Raw genomic sequence first — 18995 nt, 5'->3', positions numbered from 1 at the left:
TTTCGTTGATTTTCAAGAAATTTGCTCGATTATTCCTTCCAAATTACCCAATACAGATTGGAAGACATGATATATCGGCCGTCTTGTTTACATCTTGTTTTGACCACGTCTTTCAAAGCAATGGATCATTTATTGTTCAGCTTCAAGTAGAACCTAGCATGGATACAAGACAAAGCAATCAACATCTACAAGAATGTAGCAGCTTAACGTGGAACTCTGTATAATTTTTGATTGTCCACTCTACGACCGAGGAATGGCAAAGAGATAAGATTGATCGGGGAAAGCCATGGCATGCACTCCGGGCTGTAATTGGTATTTTTTGTAACTAAGCTGACCTATGGCAAACCGCTCCGTTCACTTAAATCATGCAGGCCATATTCTTGAGTCTCGCCTTATGGCCTCAGAACGGTGATCACAGATCGGAGGCTGCACGGACCTGGTGGAGGACGGAAGTTCACAGAGCCGGCCCAATGCCGAATCCATCGTCCGGTCGTCACAAAGCTGGGATCTGGGCCCGATCCACCACAACCACAAACATCGCAATCTGTTGCCTGGGTTATTAAAGCATAGCAACGGGCTCTCGGGGCACCGATATAATAAATTCCGCACCCTCAAACGCAAGCTCCTGTTGCTTTTCAGCTGTGCATGGTCTCACTGAACCCGAGTACGAAATGCAGTATAATTTCGCTAGTGTTTGCGACCAATGAGATGTACTAAAATACGATTACCGCTTTGGTTCATGTCAGATGGGCCGATCCGGATTGAAAGCTTCCCGGATACGCCAAAAGTGGGTACGCCGTGAAGACTCCCATAAAGTCCGCGGCCGAACCACCCATCATTACCATATCGGCACCATCATCTCGACCGTCACAAGTGTCCTACACACTCCATCATCGAACTCGAAATCGCAATGGCAGCCAAAGTCGTCATGAACGCCACCATCCCCCTTCACCCTTACCACCCGTTGGACGCCTCTTTGCCTGGGTATGCCGAGAACAAACTTGATGCGTTGGCCATTTGCTCTGCGTTCGCCGCCGGCACAATCACCATTCTCGCGCCGACGTACAAGATCATCCGGCGGTCCAACCCGAGCCTCCCCAATGGAGAGCTCGCGACGGCGTTGTGGTTTGTCCTTTGCGGCTTCATCCACTTCTTCTTTGAAGGTGAGCCGGATGCTCCCTTACTTCTTCTCATCAGCGTCTTGCTAACCACTATCCTAGGCTACTTCGCCTACAACCAACACCGCATGCCAGCCATGACGGACATTTTCGGCGAGCTCTGGAAGGAATACTCCAAATCCGACTCGCGTTACCTGACGCAGGACTCCTTCCTCGTGCCCATGGAGACCGTCACCGCCGTGTTCTGGGGTCCCATGTCGTTCATGTGCGCCTACTGCATCGTCAACAACCACCCGCTGCGTCATCCTCTGCAGATGATCATCAGCCTCGGCCAGTTTTACGGGGACGTTTTGTATTTTGGCACATGCACGTTCCAGGAGATCGTCAACAAGCTGGTGTACTGCCGGCCCGAGAGCTTCTACTTTTACGGATACTACGTCTTTATGAACGCCATCTGGATTGTCATTCCGTTTTTCCTGCTCGTCAGGAGCGTGCTGGCAGTCAAGAGGGCGTTTGCCAAGGTTGCGGAGCTGGAGCGTGTGCCGTCCAAGAAGAACATTTAATACTACACAGCTGCGGGATGTATCAGGGACTTTGGGCTCCGGAGTTGGTCTAGAAAATGGTGCATGGGAGGTTAACGTTGGGACTGTAAGTTATAGAGAAAAGTAGTTGGCAGGGATTATGCCGCCTTGGTCAACGTTAATAGACAGCCTGTCTGACAGGTTTACCTCATCATGGCCATGCATCGTTATCCCCCCTTCTGTACACAAAGAAACTCCGTACCCTTGAATCTCTCCTTACAGCCCGTCATACCTCGCCCTTCTTCCCCGTCTTCTTCCGGATATCAACCCACCCCATTCCCCAACCGAGAAACACCACCATGCTCGAGAACGCAGCACACATACACATGACTTCGCTGATACTCTCCGAAAACGCCTTCAACACGCCAGGCAACTCGTCCCCGCCCACAACGACGCGGAACCCGGTGCCGCCCGCTTTCTGAACCGTTTCGGCATCCACGGACGGCGCATACTTTGCCAGGTTCCTACCGAGCCCCTCGGAGAAGATGAGCTCTCCAATAGTCAGCGAGACGGCGCAAGCCAGCGTCTGCGAGAACACCAGCATGGCCATGGACACGGAAAGCATCGAGGAAGGGACGTTCGCCTGGATGGCGATGATGTGCTGAACATCGTCAGTCGCACAATATCAACCGCAGCAGAAGGCATCACAAATTTCTCACCATCTGTAAACTGGAACCGCGACCGACACCGAGAATAATCTGGTACCCTATCCACGCGCTCGCGGCGGTAAACGGCGTCCAGGTCGATATCAACCCGCTGCCGACAGCCGCAAACACGGCGCCGAAGAATACCCACGGGAGGTAATACCCCAGTTTAGTGGCTATACTCATCAACATAATCCCTTCACACCCAGAATATGCCCACCGCCTGAGGAGAAACTTACTAAGAGCCCCAGTGACGACGGCAGCAACAAGCTGCGACAGGACCGAAGGCAAATACGCCACGCCTCCGTTGAACGGGCTCTTCCCCCTGACGCTCTGAAAGTACATGGGGAGGTAATAACTCCCGACGAGTGTGACGCTGAAATTGAACGCGCCGACCAGCGCACTCGTCCAGAAGACGCGGCGGCGGAACAGGCCGAGGGGAATCATGGCGTCGTCGTCGCCGACGCGGCGTTCCCAGAAGCCAAAGGCGAGGATGGCGACGCCGGCGCCGACGAAGAGGCCGATTATGACGGACGAGTCCCACGCGTGTTCGCTGCCGCCGAACTGCAGCGCGAGGAGGAACATGATTGTCGCCGGGGCGAAGAGCACGAAGCCGGGTAGGTCGAGGCGGGGAGGGATCTTGAGAAGGGGGAGGGGCGTGGCGATTTTGTCCGGGATGTGAATCATTGCGAGGAGCACGGCGACGGCGCCGCCTATGGGGAGGTTTATGTAGAAGCCTGCATTTACCACAATCAGCATTTCCTTTTCTACGGATTCATAGACAATTCAGGGGAGGTCGAGGGGACGTACACCATCGCCAGGTAGAGTACTCGGTCAACGCGCCGCCGACCAACGGTCCCGATACGACGCCCATGTTGGATATCCCCATCAGAATCCCCGTTATAAGAGGCCTCTTGTGCAGTGGAACAGTGTACGCGACGATGGTGAGCGCGCCGTTGAGCAACCCCGCGGAACCCATTCCCGCGACGGCACGGCCGACGATGAGCATATTCGACGACGTCGCGAGGCCGCATATCAAAGAACCGATTTCGAAGAGGAATAGGAAACAAAGGTACGTCCATTTTGAGCGGAGGTGAGTGTACAACTTCCCCGCGAGGGGCTGTAGCGCTGCTCTGAAAAAAAAAACTCATGGGTCAGTTTGCTGCAGGGTGTGCGGTGCGCGGTAGAGGAGGGCATTCAGTGTTTTACCCACACAAGTTATACGCCGCGCCGTACCATCCGACGTGTGAGAGCGAGTTGAATGTTGTAGTGATTTTCGGCACGGCCTAACTTTCTCGTCAGTCATCTCCCATCGCTCTACGCCGGAGGGGAAAGGCAGCCAAGTACCGTGGACACGATGGACATGTCGAGCAACAGCAGAAACGTCGTCGCCGTGAGCGCGCCGAGGATGAGCCATAACTTGACTCCCGTAATGTATTCCTCCTCTTCAGCGTCTCCCTCGCCTGCTGTCGTGCTCCCTTCTTCCGCGGCGCCTTGTCGCAGATCCTCCTTCTCGGGGGCATCACCAGCGGACTCGCTCTGCAATGCCATTTTCTCCGTATCTTTAGAAGAAACACCAGGTTGGGTGGTTGTATTAGTCGCAATCATCATGGGATCCCTGGAAACATTCTTAACAGAACCTCGTGAACCAGGCCTGTCCAAGTCAACTTTTTTCAGTCTCGAGTGTGCGCAACAAGGCAGACATCAGACGAACCCAACCGACATACAAACAGACGAGGCTATGTTTTTATATATATATATATACACGCGCAGTCAGCACATCATAAACACCCCCACAAAATTAAACCAAACATGCAGACAAACAACCATACCTACCAACGCCCGCAGCAAATGCAGTTTGCGGGAAGAAGAACATAACCTGACCAACCATTTAGATGTTTGGCGCCCGCCCGCCATGCCGCGCGAGTTTGTTGTGTTCGGGATTCGCTCCCAATCCCAGCTCTGCGGTTGAGCCGCCAAATGACAATTCTCCCGGAATCCTGGCGCTGGAACTGGGGGGGGGGGTGTCAGACTTTACGATCGACCCAGGACGGCAAAGCCCAAATGCCGGATTTTTGTTGGTCGTCATCAAGCCCGCCATGTTCAGTCGGATTAGGCCCATGTTGCTTAGAAATAACGGCATTGGAGTTTGGTTTTCATCGATAAATCCCGTGCGGACATAGGTTCATTACTTCCTTCCAATTAGGAATTCAAGTCAAAAAAAATAATATTACATGCGGGACCTTTGTTGTCCTGCGGCATATCCTATGCCGTCCGTTAAAAATCCAGTTCCGCCGCGCTTTTCCCCGTATCCCGTGCCAAGTGCTGAGCGGCGTACACATGCAATCGCAAACCCCAAATGCACTCCATCCCATAGTACTCATACATAGCACCCAAATATCGGTCGCTAAAAGTCAAACGGCGTGAATATGTCGGTGAACCACCGGTTATCCATCATGTCATACCCAAACTGCCCAAGCTCCAAATCGCCGACTCCAGGCCCCGCCGGCACGCCACTGCCGCCCAGCACCGCCGCACCACCCACGCCGGGGTTGGCAACAGCCGTTGTCGCCGGGTTCACAATCGGTCCCAAGGTAGCAGCCCACGTATTCCTCAGACCACTGATAGTCTTCACCGCCTTGGCGAACGCGTTGCCTTCTTCAACGTCAACGTTCAGTCCGGCCTCGACAAACACTCTCATGAATCTGTCGCCGATCTCGTCAAGCGTGGCGATAAGATCGATCGTGTTCCGCACGCTTGCCCTGTCCCACACGGGGTCTTCCAAGACGGTAAGCCGGTAGAGAGACACCGTGCAGTGACTCAGCTGCGCAAAGAAGGGGAAAGGGATGGCATAGTACGACGCTGGCGGAAGGGTGAAGAAGTGTTCGAACCACGACTTGACGGCGTGCAGGCATGCGTAGAGAATGTCGAGCCGGGCTACGTCGGGGAGATTCGCAGGTACGCAGGCACCGGTTCTGGTGGACAGGGCAATCTCGTGGATTGCAAGCTCGGTGCAGTGGAGCTGTGAGATGATGGTGTCTGCGGCCGGGTCAGAAACAGCTCAGTGGGGAGGCTTGGGTACGAGGACTACGGACCTGAGGTCTGCAATTCGGCGGGGAGGTTCTGGACTATCTTCTGCAGCTGGCCTTGGAGCAGCTTGACGTACATTGACGGTGGCGTCTTAACACCCTCGGTCGCCTCGGCGCCGTCAGGGCGCCATGACAGCCTGCCAGCCTCTTCATTAAGTAACTGCATCCTGACCAAGGCGACGAGAGTGCGATCTGACGGGACCTCGGGTTGACTGTCAAGAAGCTGGAGAGATTCATCCATATGGGATGTCCAGCGCAGGGGGTCCATCTTGCCCAGGAAACCAGCGACGCTACATACGTGTCATCGTCAGTATATGTTGTAGAAAGGCAGTCGTTACCTCGCAAAACAGCTACTTACTTGGCGGTGATAATGTAACATGCTAGGGCAGCCCTCCGTTGCTCCATCGTTCGAGGCATCTGAGCCTTGAAGAACTGACAATGGACGGTATTCTTCTCCTTGTCAGCCCGTTCTTGAGCGGCCTTCCAGCAGAGGAAGGGGTTCAGCCCCTCGATGGGATCCTTCGACAGGCCCAGGTCAAAGGTGAGACCAATAGCGACCTGACAGAAGAGACACATGAAGGGCTTATTACCCAGTTGGTGATTTGCCCTGAAGCAGCCATCATCAGTATGAGAAGTCGTGTTGCAAGGAGAGGCACATACCATCCGAGAACGCAAAGCAGCCCGAGCAAGTAATCGAGGCTTCTCTCATTTTCGACAAGCAACTTTTGCGCCACAATCTGTCTCACCCTCAGTCCCAACGCAATCTGCTGGCTGGCAACCTTGGACGCGACAGTCATGATGCAGATCCACAAGAATGGCTTCTCAGCCCGCAGCTCCTGCGCCGTCATGGTGGCTTTGAAGTGCAAAAAAGGAAAATACCGCAGGTTCTGCCCGCGAAACGCCTCAAAAAGCGCCTCGGCCTCGTCCGGCGACGGCAGAAAATCGTCTCCGTCACCGTATCCCGTACCTTCGGGGCTGGCGGTCTGCGTCGGTGTCGGAAGAGAGGTTCCCCTTGCCTGGGCCCCGCCGTCACGCCCGTCTCCCCGGGCTGAAGCCCCATAACTAGTGCTACATATATCGACGAGCTCCAAGGACTGTGCCCTTCTAACAGCGCCGGGCGAGTCATCTGTAGCGGCAGCAGAACCTGTTGCCCCTGTGACGCCGGGGATATCACTAATATCCACCCCTAATTCGTCGGGGAGGTTGGGCCGGCCAGACTGCCGCAGCAGGGTAACTAGACCGTCAAGCTTCTTCTCCAGCTGAGCCGTCCTGCTAGAGGGCGGCTTTTTGGAGCGTTTCCGCTGTGGGTTGCTCGGCTCACATGTCTTATCCAAACGGAAACACCGCTCGCAAGCGCCGCCGACGGGACGGAGGATACATTTGCACTTTGCGCGAGAACAGTTCGTACAGGCACGACCATACGGAGCGGCGACGCCTCCGCTAACGGCGGCCGCCGGATGGGGCCCTGCGTCACCGTTGACGTTCCCTATCGGCATCCGGGATTCGTTCTGTCTCGCGAAAAACGAAACCAAAACCACTAAAAAGGGTCTAATAAAAAGGCCGTATACGGAAGCCAGCCCCGGAACGGCGGTCCGGTATGGGAATAAAACGCCCCCGGCGGCGGATTTGTTGTAATGCGGCAAGTATGGGTTGACAACCACCCACCCCTGATCCCGAATGAAGATCGATGGAAGGCAATAAAGCCAAGCTTTGTGGTCGCAGGCAGCTAAGCAGAATAAGGTATCTCACGATCTCAGGCGGGCTTCAGATCTAATAGTGTTCCACAAATGCCGTCTTGGGATCTGAGTTGAGCAGCAAGAGAAAGAAAAAAGGTGGAATCAGTGATGAGAATGACAAACAACGAACGCAGGAAGGGCTCGAAACCCGGCGGGTTTGGCCTAGGGCCTGGGTGGTGTCGAGGACCTTGGCGCATAAGTACGTGGACGATCGGAGTTGGAGGTGAAAAGATGATGAAGTCCGACCAGGTTGCAACCAGCATTTTTTAGTGGTAAGCATTACGTGTGGGTGGCTTGCATGTGGCGCACGGATCCACTTCGGAGGATATGGACACCCGAACTCCGAATTCCGGTCGAGGCAGGTGCCCCCTAAAAGGAGATGGTCTTATTAAATATGAACTCATCTGAAGATACTGAAGCTAAAGAAAAAAAAGAGATGAGAATGAAACGACATTGCAAAGCCGCTGACAAAGCTCCAAAGTGGGGTTTAAGAAAGGATGCATCTGATGAAGACCTTTCAAGGTCCGGATTTTCTGCCGACAAAGCCCGTCTACTTTTGTTGGTATTTTGTTAGCATCAGCTATGCTATATGCATCACAGAGGTCAGTTGAAATACAGGTTTTCTCAGACAGTGCCGGGTATCACAGATGGGATTACGTTCTTGGGATCAAAAGAGATGCATGTGCCAAAGGGTATACGATTAAAAGTTATCAAGCACTGTTCCTGTACGCCACTAGCCCGGCTTCAACAGAACGGGCCATAACTGCATGGCAAACAACCCAAGAACCCTCCCCTTGGATATACCACACGTATTGCACTGAAATGATTGCCGACAACTCCGTAGAGTTTGTCGACGCCAACCGTTAACACAATCCTCCAACGCCCCCAAAGTGAAAATCCGATTCCTCAACCCCAGAGTCAAAGTCACCACTTTGTGTCATCAGTGATACCTTACTCTCGTCAACGCCTACTACACTTAACCACCACCCTTCAGTCCTCGTCAACGTAGCAAAGATGAACACATTCTGTGTGGGCGGTTAAAACCCCGCCTCGTGCAAAATAGCAAAGTCAGTCGCAGGGTATTTAGTCGTACTGTACAGATGCCGGTCCGAAATGAATATGAGAAGTTTGCTTGATTGCTCCAAAAGGAAGCCTTCCTCACGTCCATATGGAAAAAAAAAATAAAAAGAGCTTAGACACCACCTCCCATGAATGCAGCGAGGTCGTCCAGCTCCAGAAGCTGTCTCTCGAATGCAGAGCAGAGCTCGCTGGCCGTCATGTCCTGAGGGACAGGGGCAGCAGGCTCGGTAGTGGGAACGCCGTTGCCAAGAGTAGGCTGAGATGCGGCTTCCGGAGAAGCCTTGACCTCGGGCTGCTGGGGTGGGGGGCTAGCCGAGGCCGGGGTGCCAGAGACGGAGCCGCCGTTGATGGTAGCGACGCCGGGGCGGCGAGGCTGCGGGGCGGGAGGCTCGCTGTCGCGGCCACTCTCGCTGACGGGAGCAGTGTGGTTGTTGGCGGCGCCTTGGGCAGCCGGGGCGTTGGAGTTGGAGGACTGGTCGTAGTCCATGGCATCAGGGTTGGTATCCGCGTTCGAGGCAGCCTCGTCCTTGACTGAGGCCTGGTCGGCAGCGGGCTGAGTGGTGGGAGGCACCGAGTTGCTGCCACTGGGGCTACCAGCACCAGCATCGTTGCCCAGAACACGGTGCATAACGGCCAGGTGGCGGAGCCAAGAGCTGATGAGCGGCCAGGTGTCAACTCCATCCTGCATGAAGTGGAGGCCGTCGCGGACGATATGAGCGGCGGTCTCAACGGCATTGTTGGGAGTCAGACCCTTCAGAGACAGGTAGGCGACGGTAGCGCTGGCAGTGAAGGAGGAGAACAGCATGAAGATGGGGAAGCAGATGATGCCGTCCTTGTCAGAACCGTTCTCGAGAGCGGTCAACATGGCGATGGTGCTGTGGCACGATGTGAAGAGTCTGTCAATGATCTCGTGGCACTGGGGCGAGAGGCGCCAGGTCTCGAGGTTGAAGCCGGGAGCCGTCACGTACTGCAGCAGGCGACGGCGGTTAATGAAGATGGACGCGCAGTGAAGCATGCAGTGGAGCATGGCGTAGGTGAAACCGGAGCCCATGGTGATGTGAAGGTTGATCTGACCGGGCTTGTCGACGTACTGCATCGACAAAGAGTTGCGCAGACGGTCAATCTCACCCATGAGGCCATTGCAGACGGTGTCGCTGAAGGTGTCGGTGGTCGTGGTCATCAACATCTGAACAACATCGCGCCAGATGCGAGTAGCCAGAACAATCTGGCCAAACTCGCCAATGTCATCGACACGGGCGCCGGCGGGCAGGCGGGACGGGTCGGTGAGGTTGATGGTCTGGACAAAAACGGCATTGCCAAAGGCAAAGTTCATGTCGGAGCACGGAAGCGAGACATCGCTCGTGTCATTGGACGACAGGGCCGGGTGACGGCCGGGGGTGCTGGTGAGAAGGCAGTCGAGAATGTACAACAGCCAAAGAACACGGCGGAACGACTCCTCCTGCAGGAAGCGGTCGGCCTCGCTGACGGCGGCGTGGTGGCTGTGGAGAATGCGGTACATCTGGACCATGCGGCTAGCCTGGCCGAGGTAGATGTAGGCACGCACAGCATTGCGGGAGCCCCATTCGTGAATGATGATCAGGCAGATGGCCTGGATCTCAGCAAGGCTCGGGGTATCGAGGTTCTGGTTAATGATACCCATGGCCTTGGTAGCAAAGTGCTCAGCGGCGCCGGTCGCACCAGACTGTCCTCCATAGCGCCTAATCAAGTTCGGGGAGCTCCTGTACAGACGGGCAAGATTAGCGGGGCAAGTTCCACTGAATCAATCTCACTGAAGCGGTGCGTGACTGAGTCGGCCGAAAGTCAAAATGACTGAGAGGAAACGCTTCGGGTCAAGTCCGGGCTTTTTGGGCTATGACCAGCCGACGGGGACACACCCGACCGGCGGAAGGCCGCGCCATCCATAAAAGTTTCGGACATTGCGGGGGGAGCGTGGTGAAACACACGAGGGCAGGGGATGATGATCGGGAACACCCAAGTTGCGTATGAAGAGAAACAAAACTTACCGAGCAGCGCAAGTGAGCAGCGCATAGATGAGGGCTGGGTCCAGAGAGGCGTTCTTGAGCTGCTGGATGAAGGAAGGCTTGTGAAAGGCGACACAAGCCGGGTAGGTCTTGGAGATGACGCGTTCGCATTCCTGAATAAGTTCCGGAGTGAGTCTGGCGATGGAAGAATTATGTCAGCATCCCGCGTCATTCATTCATTGATGGCTTTCCTGCAGACACAGGCACGCGCGCGCGCGCTCGCGCTTTGAAAATGGGGACAAAATGAGAAACCGGCGAAAGGTCCGGACGGGTGGGGAAGAGGGCCAGAGTGGAGACAATCGGGATACGACTCGGGAAATGAGGATGGGATGGCGCACAAGAATGGGTTGTGGAGGCAAGGGATGGGGGTGTGAAGAGGAGGTGAAGGGGGTGCCCAGCGAGCTAAGCAGCGGCCCCGAGGCTAAGCTAGCGCCGGTGGGAGATGCCGTCGGCGGTAAGAGATGAAGGCGGCCGTTCGGGGGATCGAGGCAAAGGCAGATAGATCTTGGGGGAGGGGAAGGGGGTAGAGAGAGAGAGAGAGAGAATCCACACTCTTTCGAATTGGAGGGGGAGGCATAGAAGGCGGAGGCTTGGAGCTTTCCAGCCGGAAAGAAAAGGGGGGAAACAAGCGGGTGGGAGTGCGAGTATGTGTGATGAGGATGGGGGACAAGCCACCGCGCCCAGGCCGCATGCAGAAGGGGCCGAGCTACCTCGCTGGTTCGGCGGCGATAGGCGGCGACACAGCCGATGACCAGAATAGAAGCACCGGCACACGGAGTGCGGTGGGTGGTCGTTGGGTTGGGCGTGGTAAAAAAGGACAAGGGCAAAGTGAAAAAAGGATAATATGTGGGGATGGCAATGATGATGATTGTCGATGATGCTCTGGGAGAAAACGTGTCGACTTACTTCTCGGGGGGCTGAACGTGTCGAGATCCAGAAGAGGCCGGGTTGACGGCACGAGAATCGCCGGCCGGGACCGAGGCAGGTAGGCTCTCGCGAGAGGGACGATGAGCGGTAGTATGGCGAGCAGGCGACTGACCGTGATGATGAGCCATGGACTCGGAGGGCAGATAGCATTCGTGCATGCCCTTGGCGCAGTTCTTGCATGGGGCGCGGCCGTTCTCATAGACACACTTGGTCTTTCCTTTGCGACAGCGCACACAGGCGCCGCCGGCTCTAAGGGCGGTAGACCGCACGACACCAGTCGACATGGTGGGCGATTGAGACTTTGCTTCTGCTAGGTGTGGTGGATGAAGAGGAATCGATGCTTTTGTCACAGAGGTGAGCGTTGAGCTGTTTCCGCGCCGAAAGGACGAGGATGGATTGAGATTGGCGACGAGAGGTGACGAGGAGAGACTCCGATTGCGCGTCAATGGTGCGGGTATACGCGTGACGCGATCAGAAACAGACGTCAGATTGGGTAGTGCGGTTGTATAAGGTTATATGGACAACCGTGGGTATGATGACGACGTCAAGGAGGTCGGCTTCCAAGGAGACCCGGAGGATGGAGGAGATGAAGTTGGATGAAGGAAGAAGAAAAGGAGAAAGAGATCGGAGGGGGGAAGGGGAAGCGGGAGATGGTGTGTTTTGTTGAGGGGGGGCGGGCTCCGGAAGAGAAGAGAGTTTTGGGGCCGGGTGACGCAGAGAAAAGACGACCCGTCGCGCCGAGATTATGGAGCCTTTGGTGAAGGGTGGCTCCAGAGACAAGACCCCTAGGCAGCGGGCGGCCACGGGGGTGAGAGAGAGCTGGAGGAGGCGTCGGTGGTGCGGCGTAGGCAACGAACAAAATGGTACCGGAGGGGTTTCGGCGGTAACCGAAGAAGACGGAGATGATGGCAGGGGAAAAAGTGATGATGAATTAATTTTTTGTGTGGTTATTTGGTGAAGAAAACGAAAGGGCAAGTCGGAGGAGGAAAATGGGACACGGGCGGCCGCGATTTCTCGGTGGTGGGTGAAAAATCCGGGCGGTGGTTTGGTGCCCGTTTCGGTGGATGGGGTTTAGGGGTGTGTGGTTTAGCGAGGAAGGGTGTGTACATACGGAGGGTGAGAGACGGAAGGCAGGCAAAATATGGGAAAAAAGGAAGGGGGAAAAAAATAAAAAAGTGACAAAGAGGAGGTACCGTTTCCCTTGTTTCTCTTCGGGAGGGTCTCATAGGACGGCACACTCAGGTGTAAGTAATACTACGTACATAGTAGTCACGTAGTAAAAGGGCAGGTGGACTGGGCTCTTCAGGGAAAGTACGGATACTCCGTGTTGAAGATGCCAGACATGAAATCAATTTCTAGAAGGATGAGTAAAATGCACAGTCATTATCCTTCCATGTTTGTCATCAAATGCGCAATTGCCGTTTAATCCAGCTGCCAGGGGCGGAGGGAGGCAAGAGGGAGACAAAGAGGAGGAGGAAGGGGAAGGGGAACAGGTTATACAGCCCCCAGATGAGGGCGTAAAAGGTGCAAAAGTAGAGGCGGAAGGGGGAAAGGTGAAGGGGGAGGGAAGGAAGGCAGACGGACACGGGGATGCTCGGGGCAAATACGGTCGGTCGGGCGAGTACCTCCTGGTCTCTGCTCTTTCCTGCGACACGACCCTCCTCGTCCTCATCCTGCCTTACTATGTATGTACTCCTGCTGCTGAGTATTGACTGCTACCGATCTTTCCCTCTCTACTCTCTGTATATGCGGAAGGAATTGTGCACTCAGGGCTGGGCACGCGGACGGCGCGGTGCGGGTCCAAAGGGGGGGGGGGGGGGTGTTCCGAAAACCCCCAGTGGAAATGGACCGAAGAAATGAGGCGGACACACCACACACACACACAGACGGGGCAGGCGCAATATCAAGAGTCAGAAGCCGAGGGGGAAAAAATAAAAAGGAAAAAGGGCGACGGGAAGGAGATTGGAACAAGAAGAGACGAAGGGGGGAAGCCCTGGATGAAGGGGGAAGGGACCTTGCACGCACACACACACTCACAGCAAGCACGACAGCAACGGCCTGAGGTTTCTCTGAGCTTCCTGAGGTTTGCAGAGGTTTTACGGGCGGATCGGCTGGTGGTGCCGGAGCTGAATGAGGAGGTACGGAGGGAAAGCTGGAGGGAAAGGACCCACTTTGTCTATTCAGTGCCTGCCTTCCACTCGGTGCTCTTCTCGGTGGCCTCCTGCTTTTCCTGCCAGTCCTCGGTACCTAGTGTCCGTCTCTCCTGTCGGTACGTACTTGCACCTGCATCATGTCCCTCAGGTACCTTCCTCCAGGTGTCCCTGTCTTCCCCCCAAGCCTGTACTCTACAGTCTGTACCTGCCTCAGCGCGTGTGTGCGCGCCTGCCTGACCCGCAGGTTGAGCAGGAGTATGCACGGCAGGGACTTGCCATTTCTATCTGGGTTTCTGGATGCTCCTACCTTCCTTCAATCTGGAGAGAAAGAAAGAAAAAAAAAAAAAAGGAAATGTAACGACAATATTCGACGAGGGCCCTGCGTCTCTCTTTTTCCGTCATTTCCCGGTCTTAATCATCGTCTTCTTTGTTACCGTAATTCGTCCTCATCACCATTACTCCATCCAACGACTAATAACAACTCTCTTTGTCCGAATTCTGGGACCAACTGCTGCGCCAAAGTCAAACAAATACACTGTAACCCAGCACCGTACTGGCGGCATGTCTCCCCCGATACGTCTCGTGTCTCGCATCCATCCGTCGTCTGCCCACCGCCGCCGACCCGATCCCTCATCCGTTTGTAAGGCAAACTGAGAAGTGGGAAGACCATCACTCCATCTCCGCCGACCACACGACGGTCACCCACTGTTGCTTTTTTTTGCTGCTGCTTAGCACCCTAGCCAGTTTCCAAGAGAGGAGGAGGATGAGGAGGACCAGACGGAATGAGACGGATACTGTAATTCCACACAAAGAAACCTTGAACAAAAATGCGCAACTCCGAGCAATATCGGACCCGACCGGCAGCGCCTGTCACCAGCCTGCGACGTCCCCGGGCCCGCCGACTGCTACAGCGCCTTTCACCTCGGCAGCAGAAGAGTCACGAACCCTGTCATGCCCGTGGCGCGCCCGGCTTTGGCCCACTCGAGGCATTCAGAAGCGCGGGCTCAGCGATCGGACCATTCCACTTCTTGACGCCTGCTGACTGGGAACCGATTGATGACATTGGGCAGATTGCCTATGACATGGGGGCGTGGGCAACAAACGCCGCTGGGCGGGCCCAGAACCGCCGCGCCCCCCCTGGTCATTCTCCGCGCCCTACCCTCCTCTACATAGTACTGAGCGCTCCTATTCTCTGTTCCATGTTGATGCGGATACCCTCTTCCCTCAAGTACCATAGTTGGTGTTCCAAGCCTTGCTGCTCCAAAGCTACCGGCAACACTTCAAGAGGCGCACATACTTTGGCCGTCTTTTTTCTCGATCGAGATCAACACGGCACCGTCCTTGAACCAACGAACGCCCTCCACCTCTCGCCGCTTGAGGCGACGGCACGGGCTTTTATTTTGGCTGCGCAATTTGCCCGTGCCATGGGCCTTCATTTGCGGCACGGGGTACCGACCGAAAATTCAGTAACATGAGGGTCCCGGATTCCGCGCGACACATTGTACCGTCTCCCTCCTCTCCTTCGCCTATGCCCCCTCTTCTACTTCGCTGACACCTTTCGGGGGGCGTCGTCCGTCAATACCACGGGCACAAGCTCATGAATATTCAAAATATGTAATATGCATCCCGCGTACAGATGTATACCATGTATGCTTGCGTCTCGAGCGAAGCCGCCGGTGGCTGTCAGCTGAGCTTCCCCGGGAGACCATTACACTGTCCGGGCCCCTAAGCCCCCATTCTCCCCCAATTTGAAGCCCTTCTGCGCCGTCGTTACGGAGTACTTCAACAGATGTGCGCATCGTTCCAGGGGGCGGCAGCAGTGACAACCCAGTCGGCCCCCCATCATCTATAACCCGGCTCGGGTGGGCTGGGCTGGACTGGGGTGACTGGTATGCTGCTGCTGACGGACATGAGCACATCACAACCATTACCTAGTTCAATCGAGCTCCGAATGCGCCCGGTAGCCTCCAGCTGTCACCCACTCGCTCATCAGATGCATAGTACGGGGTAAGGGCTCATGGTATTTTCGCATGGCCTTATTCCATTAATGGACATTATCTCCTCGCATCAGCGTGAAACCCCGCCATTTGAGCGTCTCGCTGGGTTAATTACAGCGGCACGCCAACGCTGTACCATGCACCAAACTTTCGCGGCAAAAACTGCCGCACTGTCCCGGCCAGCTAGGCACCATGTTCCGTCTTCGCTCCGTGTGCACCCACCTTTTCCCCTCACCACAATCTTCGCCATGGAGCGACAGTCCCGAGAGCGTTCAGCGCCATCTCGTTCCGGCGACGCGCCAAATTTCTGTTAATCAAATTCGACTTGCCCCGGGCCTGGACCTCTGTTATACCCGCCCGTGCTGGGAGCGGACTTACGAGAGCTGACCCACCCCGGCCGTCCTCCCCCCCTCCCAAGCACGCAACTGAGTCTCGCGCGACTCAACGTCTACGAGTCTCAGGCTCATGGTTCGATTGAAAGATGGGTGCATCTGCCTGTGGCTACCTTCATGGCGGCGGCGGCAGCGGCAGCAGGCTAGCCACCGTGCAGGAGGTGTCGGAAAATGGAAACACACCAGCGACGATTCATCCATCAACCTGTAGCGCTCGGCTCGCTGCCCCCCTCGGAGCTGGTTCCCTGCGCACTGTCGCCGTGTCAGAAGGGGCCAGCGAGAGTACCACAGGGGCTCCCATATGCTTTCACAGCTCTGTACGTGTGTGGTCTAGTACCCAGTACCCTTCATAAGGCTGTTCCAACTGGGGGTAAACCCCCCTACTACCCCCTTCTGAACGAGGTAATGAATAAGAACAAGACAGTGGGCAAGAAAGGGGCCGCATAGCGCCTCAGCAGCGAGGTACGAAGACTAGGATGTATGATTACCATCATTTGGGTACGCTAATAGAATGCCTCTCCCAGAACGCTGGAACTGTACCGGTCTCTCGCTACATTGCTCATTTTTGAAGGAGACGTCTGGCGTCGCATTTGTGATGCGGGACGTCTGAACACTTCCCCGGCGACCGAGAGAAAGCCTATTTGAGAATGGCTCGGCAGATCTGTTGACCGGGTCGCTCGCCGCCATCTACTACTTCGCCTATTTTATTCCGAGTTCATCCTCGGTTGACGATAATTGCGACGTTGAACACTGGTCCATCTTTGCTGGAGCATCTGGAGCACCAGTTTGCTTGGCGACGCAGTTTTTCTTGTGCGATTTCGGACATGTTCCTTCACGCCCGGCCCCGAAGAAAATTGTTTCCTCTGGTGCCGCAGCGCTCCCGGCAGTCTGGCCAGTGCTATTCCTCTTCTTCCTTTTTTTTTTTTTTTTTTGTGGTTCCCTCCCTAAACCGCGCCGACCCGGGGTGCTAATGCGGACTTGGTCAGCCAAGCTCAGCGCTGCGGCATAAACAATACAAAAAAAGGACTAATCATGAGCCTTTCCACCTCCCTCCGATGCTGTGTCATCTGAAACCCAACATCTGATACGGGCACAATTGTGCGACCGGTATAGGCGTTTCTTCCAGTGTTCGTCCGCAATACGATCATAGATTTAATCGGGCATCAATCAACATGCTCTGGGTTACAAATTTGTGGGCGTCAGTGTGTGTGTGTGTGCGCGCGCTGACGGAGGCGCCAAAGACTGGAGCAGCCCACCGTCATACCATCCGGTGCGCTATTTTCAATCATTCCAACGTCTCCGGGTGGGCGGTACCAGGAGGTTGGATCAGAGCAAAGTTCACCTCAGGAAAACCCGAACACTGATGGGCGCTGACGACGCCACGCTTGATTTCTCCGTGTCTTCCGGAGCTCGCGTCCACTTTTGCCTGCCCCTGCTGGCCCCATCCGGAAGCTCTGCCCAGAAGCACCACGCCCGGGGTTGATGTCATTTTTCAACACATCTCCGCCTTGGTCTCGCTCTTGTCACCCGTATTGTCTTGGTAATATGCACGTATCCCCGGCGCGTAATCCTCCTTAATTCTTCCGGTCTTGGTGTCACGGGATTTGCACGGAACTCGCTCGGCGACACTCGTCTGCAAGGCTCGCGGAACAGAAGGCATCTTGACCGTCTACTATTGGTGGTTCACTCAACAAACATGGCGGTTTTCCATCCGAATGGATGCAACGATCACTTGTTGGTTCAGTCGGGACCTTACGGATCGGGGGAGGGGGTGTGAGGAATGTGCAATGTCCTCGGAACCGTACCGACCCCCCGCTACTTCTAGATCTGCTGGAATCACTGCCAAACCTGGTGAATGGAAATCAAACCGGCCGAAACGATGGCATTTCTCACGCGACCGGCGATCAGTGCACCGTATCAAGGATGTGTGGCGTTGTGGCCTTGCGGCCTGCGGCATCCAGTGTTTTGTGGATCCCTCCGGAACCTCTTCCGCCGCTTCCCGGATGACCGGTGCGGGCACGGTCCACTCGGTGAGGCTTAAGTATATTTGCAGCCACACCGCGGCCCAGAGGCCAACAGTCAAACCTTGCCAGAGGTCCAAGGGTCTCGACAGCGAGAGCTTGTTATATACGCTTGTACACGTGAAATTCCAAGTTTCCCTGCTTTCTCGTGGGCTTCAGTATGATGTGGCTGAACCTGGCTCGAATCATGAGACGATGACACACCATGGTAAATTTTCCATCGTACGGCCAAGCCAGCCTGTGCTTGGTAATGGAGTAGTACATTCTACACCTTTGAGCTCTGTCTCCATTCTCCAGGACGGCGCTGAACCGGATTTCTTCCGGCTTAATTCCTCCGCACGGCGGAACTTGGACGGTATTCCTCGCTTTTGTACCCCTGCAAACCGTTGTCTAACAGGTGTGACACTCGGCTGGTTTGTGACGTACTGAGTGGCTCTTGTCCCCCGCAACTTTGATTACAGCCAGCGCGCCGTTACATCATTTTGCTTTGCCGATATGGCTGTCGTCTTTCTGTTCTGGGGCACTTATTGCACGAACAGAAACCTCAATGACCACCATTATTTGGGCTAGGGTCGATCTGACAAATACATCGGCGATACGCTCTCGACCGGAGCCCTCGGTAACCCGCCGAAACGCTTACGGATATGTTAGCGGGTCCTTGCTATGTGCCGTGTCCCGACGCTGCCGAAAAGGAGTAATCGTGCATTTAGGTCTGAGCAGACTGACAGGCAAGCAACTTGGCTAGCAAATAAACTTTGGATCGAGTGACATGCTTTAGGATGATGCGGGGCCGCTCTCGAAGCTCCGAAACGAGTAAGCTTGGTTTCCCCAGATCCCGTCCGCTTAGATGGTTCCCGCTCAGGATTTGTTTTTTTTGTTTTTTTGTAGCATTATTTTTCGCATGGTGGGAGAGGATGTTACGGGTCGGTTCGACAAGAGCTGAGACGGCGGCAAGCCTTTTTTGTCCCTGGTGCTCAACTTTTGCTTGATGCTAGCTAATAAGACAATGTCGTTGACCACGACTTGTGTTTTGGGTTTATAGAATGCTCATTTCACTCGGTGAGAGCAACGTATCATGCACATTTTTCACAGTAATTCTGGATCTAAGTAGGAGTCTGATGCCTTTTTACTGCGCGTTATTAGGTCCAACTGGTCCATGAGGTCGTTTGGTCTCGGTCTGCTAGGCATAGACTAACAGGACCTCGGAGGTTCCGA

The 18995-nt window shown here is 55.1% G+C and overlaps 4 protein-coding genes across 4 annotated transcripts; 1 reads left to right on the top strand and 3 right to left on the bottom strand.

Annotated features, from left to right (window-relative positions):
• Positions 1-910: 910 nt before the first annotated feature.
• CTRU02_202732 (3-beta-hydroxysteroid-delta -isomerase) lies at positions 911-1681 on the top strand (the record flags this gene model as incomplete). The annotated part of the gene is made up of 2 exons (XM_036728895.1): positions 911-1163; positions 1221-1681. 2 exons carry the CDS (start codon positions 911-913, stop codon positions 1679-1681), a joined length of 714 nt encoding a protein of 237 aa, XP_036579410.1.
• Positions 1682-1925: 244 nt separating this feature from the next.
• Positions 1926-3894, bottom strand: CTRU02_202731 (MFS multidrug transporter; the record flags this gene model as incomplete). Its single annotated transcript, XM_070204083.1, has 6 exons — positions 1926-2300; positions 2359-2519; positions 2583-3080; positions 3154-3476; positions 3553-3629; positions 3691-3894. The coding sequence occupies 6 exons, from the start codon at positions 3892-3894 to the stop codon at positions 1926-1928; spliced, it is 1638 nt and encodes a 545-aa protein (XP_070062665.1).
• Positions 3895-4750: 856 nt separating this feature from the next.
• CTRU02_202730 (C6 transcription factor) lies at positions 4751-6928 on the bottom strand (the record flags this gene model as incomplete). Its single annotated transcript, XM_036728893.1, has 4 exons — positions 4751-5382; positions 5439-5722; positions 5791-6039; positions 6093-6928. 4 exons carry the CDS (start codon positions 6926-6928, stop codon positions 4751-4753), a joined length of 2001 nt encoding a protein of 666 aa, XP_036579408.1.
• A 1432-nt stretch (positions 6929-8360) lies between these two features.
• On the bottom strand, positions 8361-11501 carry CTRU02_202729 (fungal specific transcription factor domain-containing protein; the record flags this gene model as incomplete). Its single annotated transcript, XM_036728892.1, has 3 exons — positions 8361-9987; positions 10273-10425; positions 11197-11501. The coding sequence occupies 3 exons, from the start codon at positions 11499-11501 to the stop codon at positions 8361-8363; spliced, it is 2085 nt and encodes a 694-aa protein (XP_036579407.1).
• Between the last annotated feature and the right edge of the window lie 7494 nt (positions 11502-18995).

Source organism: Colletotrichum truncatum, assembly GCF_014235925.2.
Source record: "Colletotrichum truncatum strain CMES1059 chromosome Unknown Contig_0001, whole genome shotgun sequence".
Lineage (NCBI taxonomy): Eukaryota > Fungi > Ascomycota > Sordariomycetes > Glomerellales > Glomerellaceae > Colletotrichum > Colletotrichum truncatum.
This window is presented reverse-complemented; position numbering and strand designations above follow the sequence as displayed.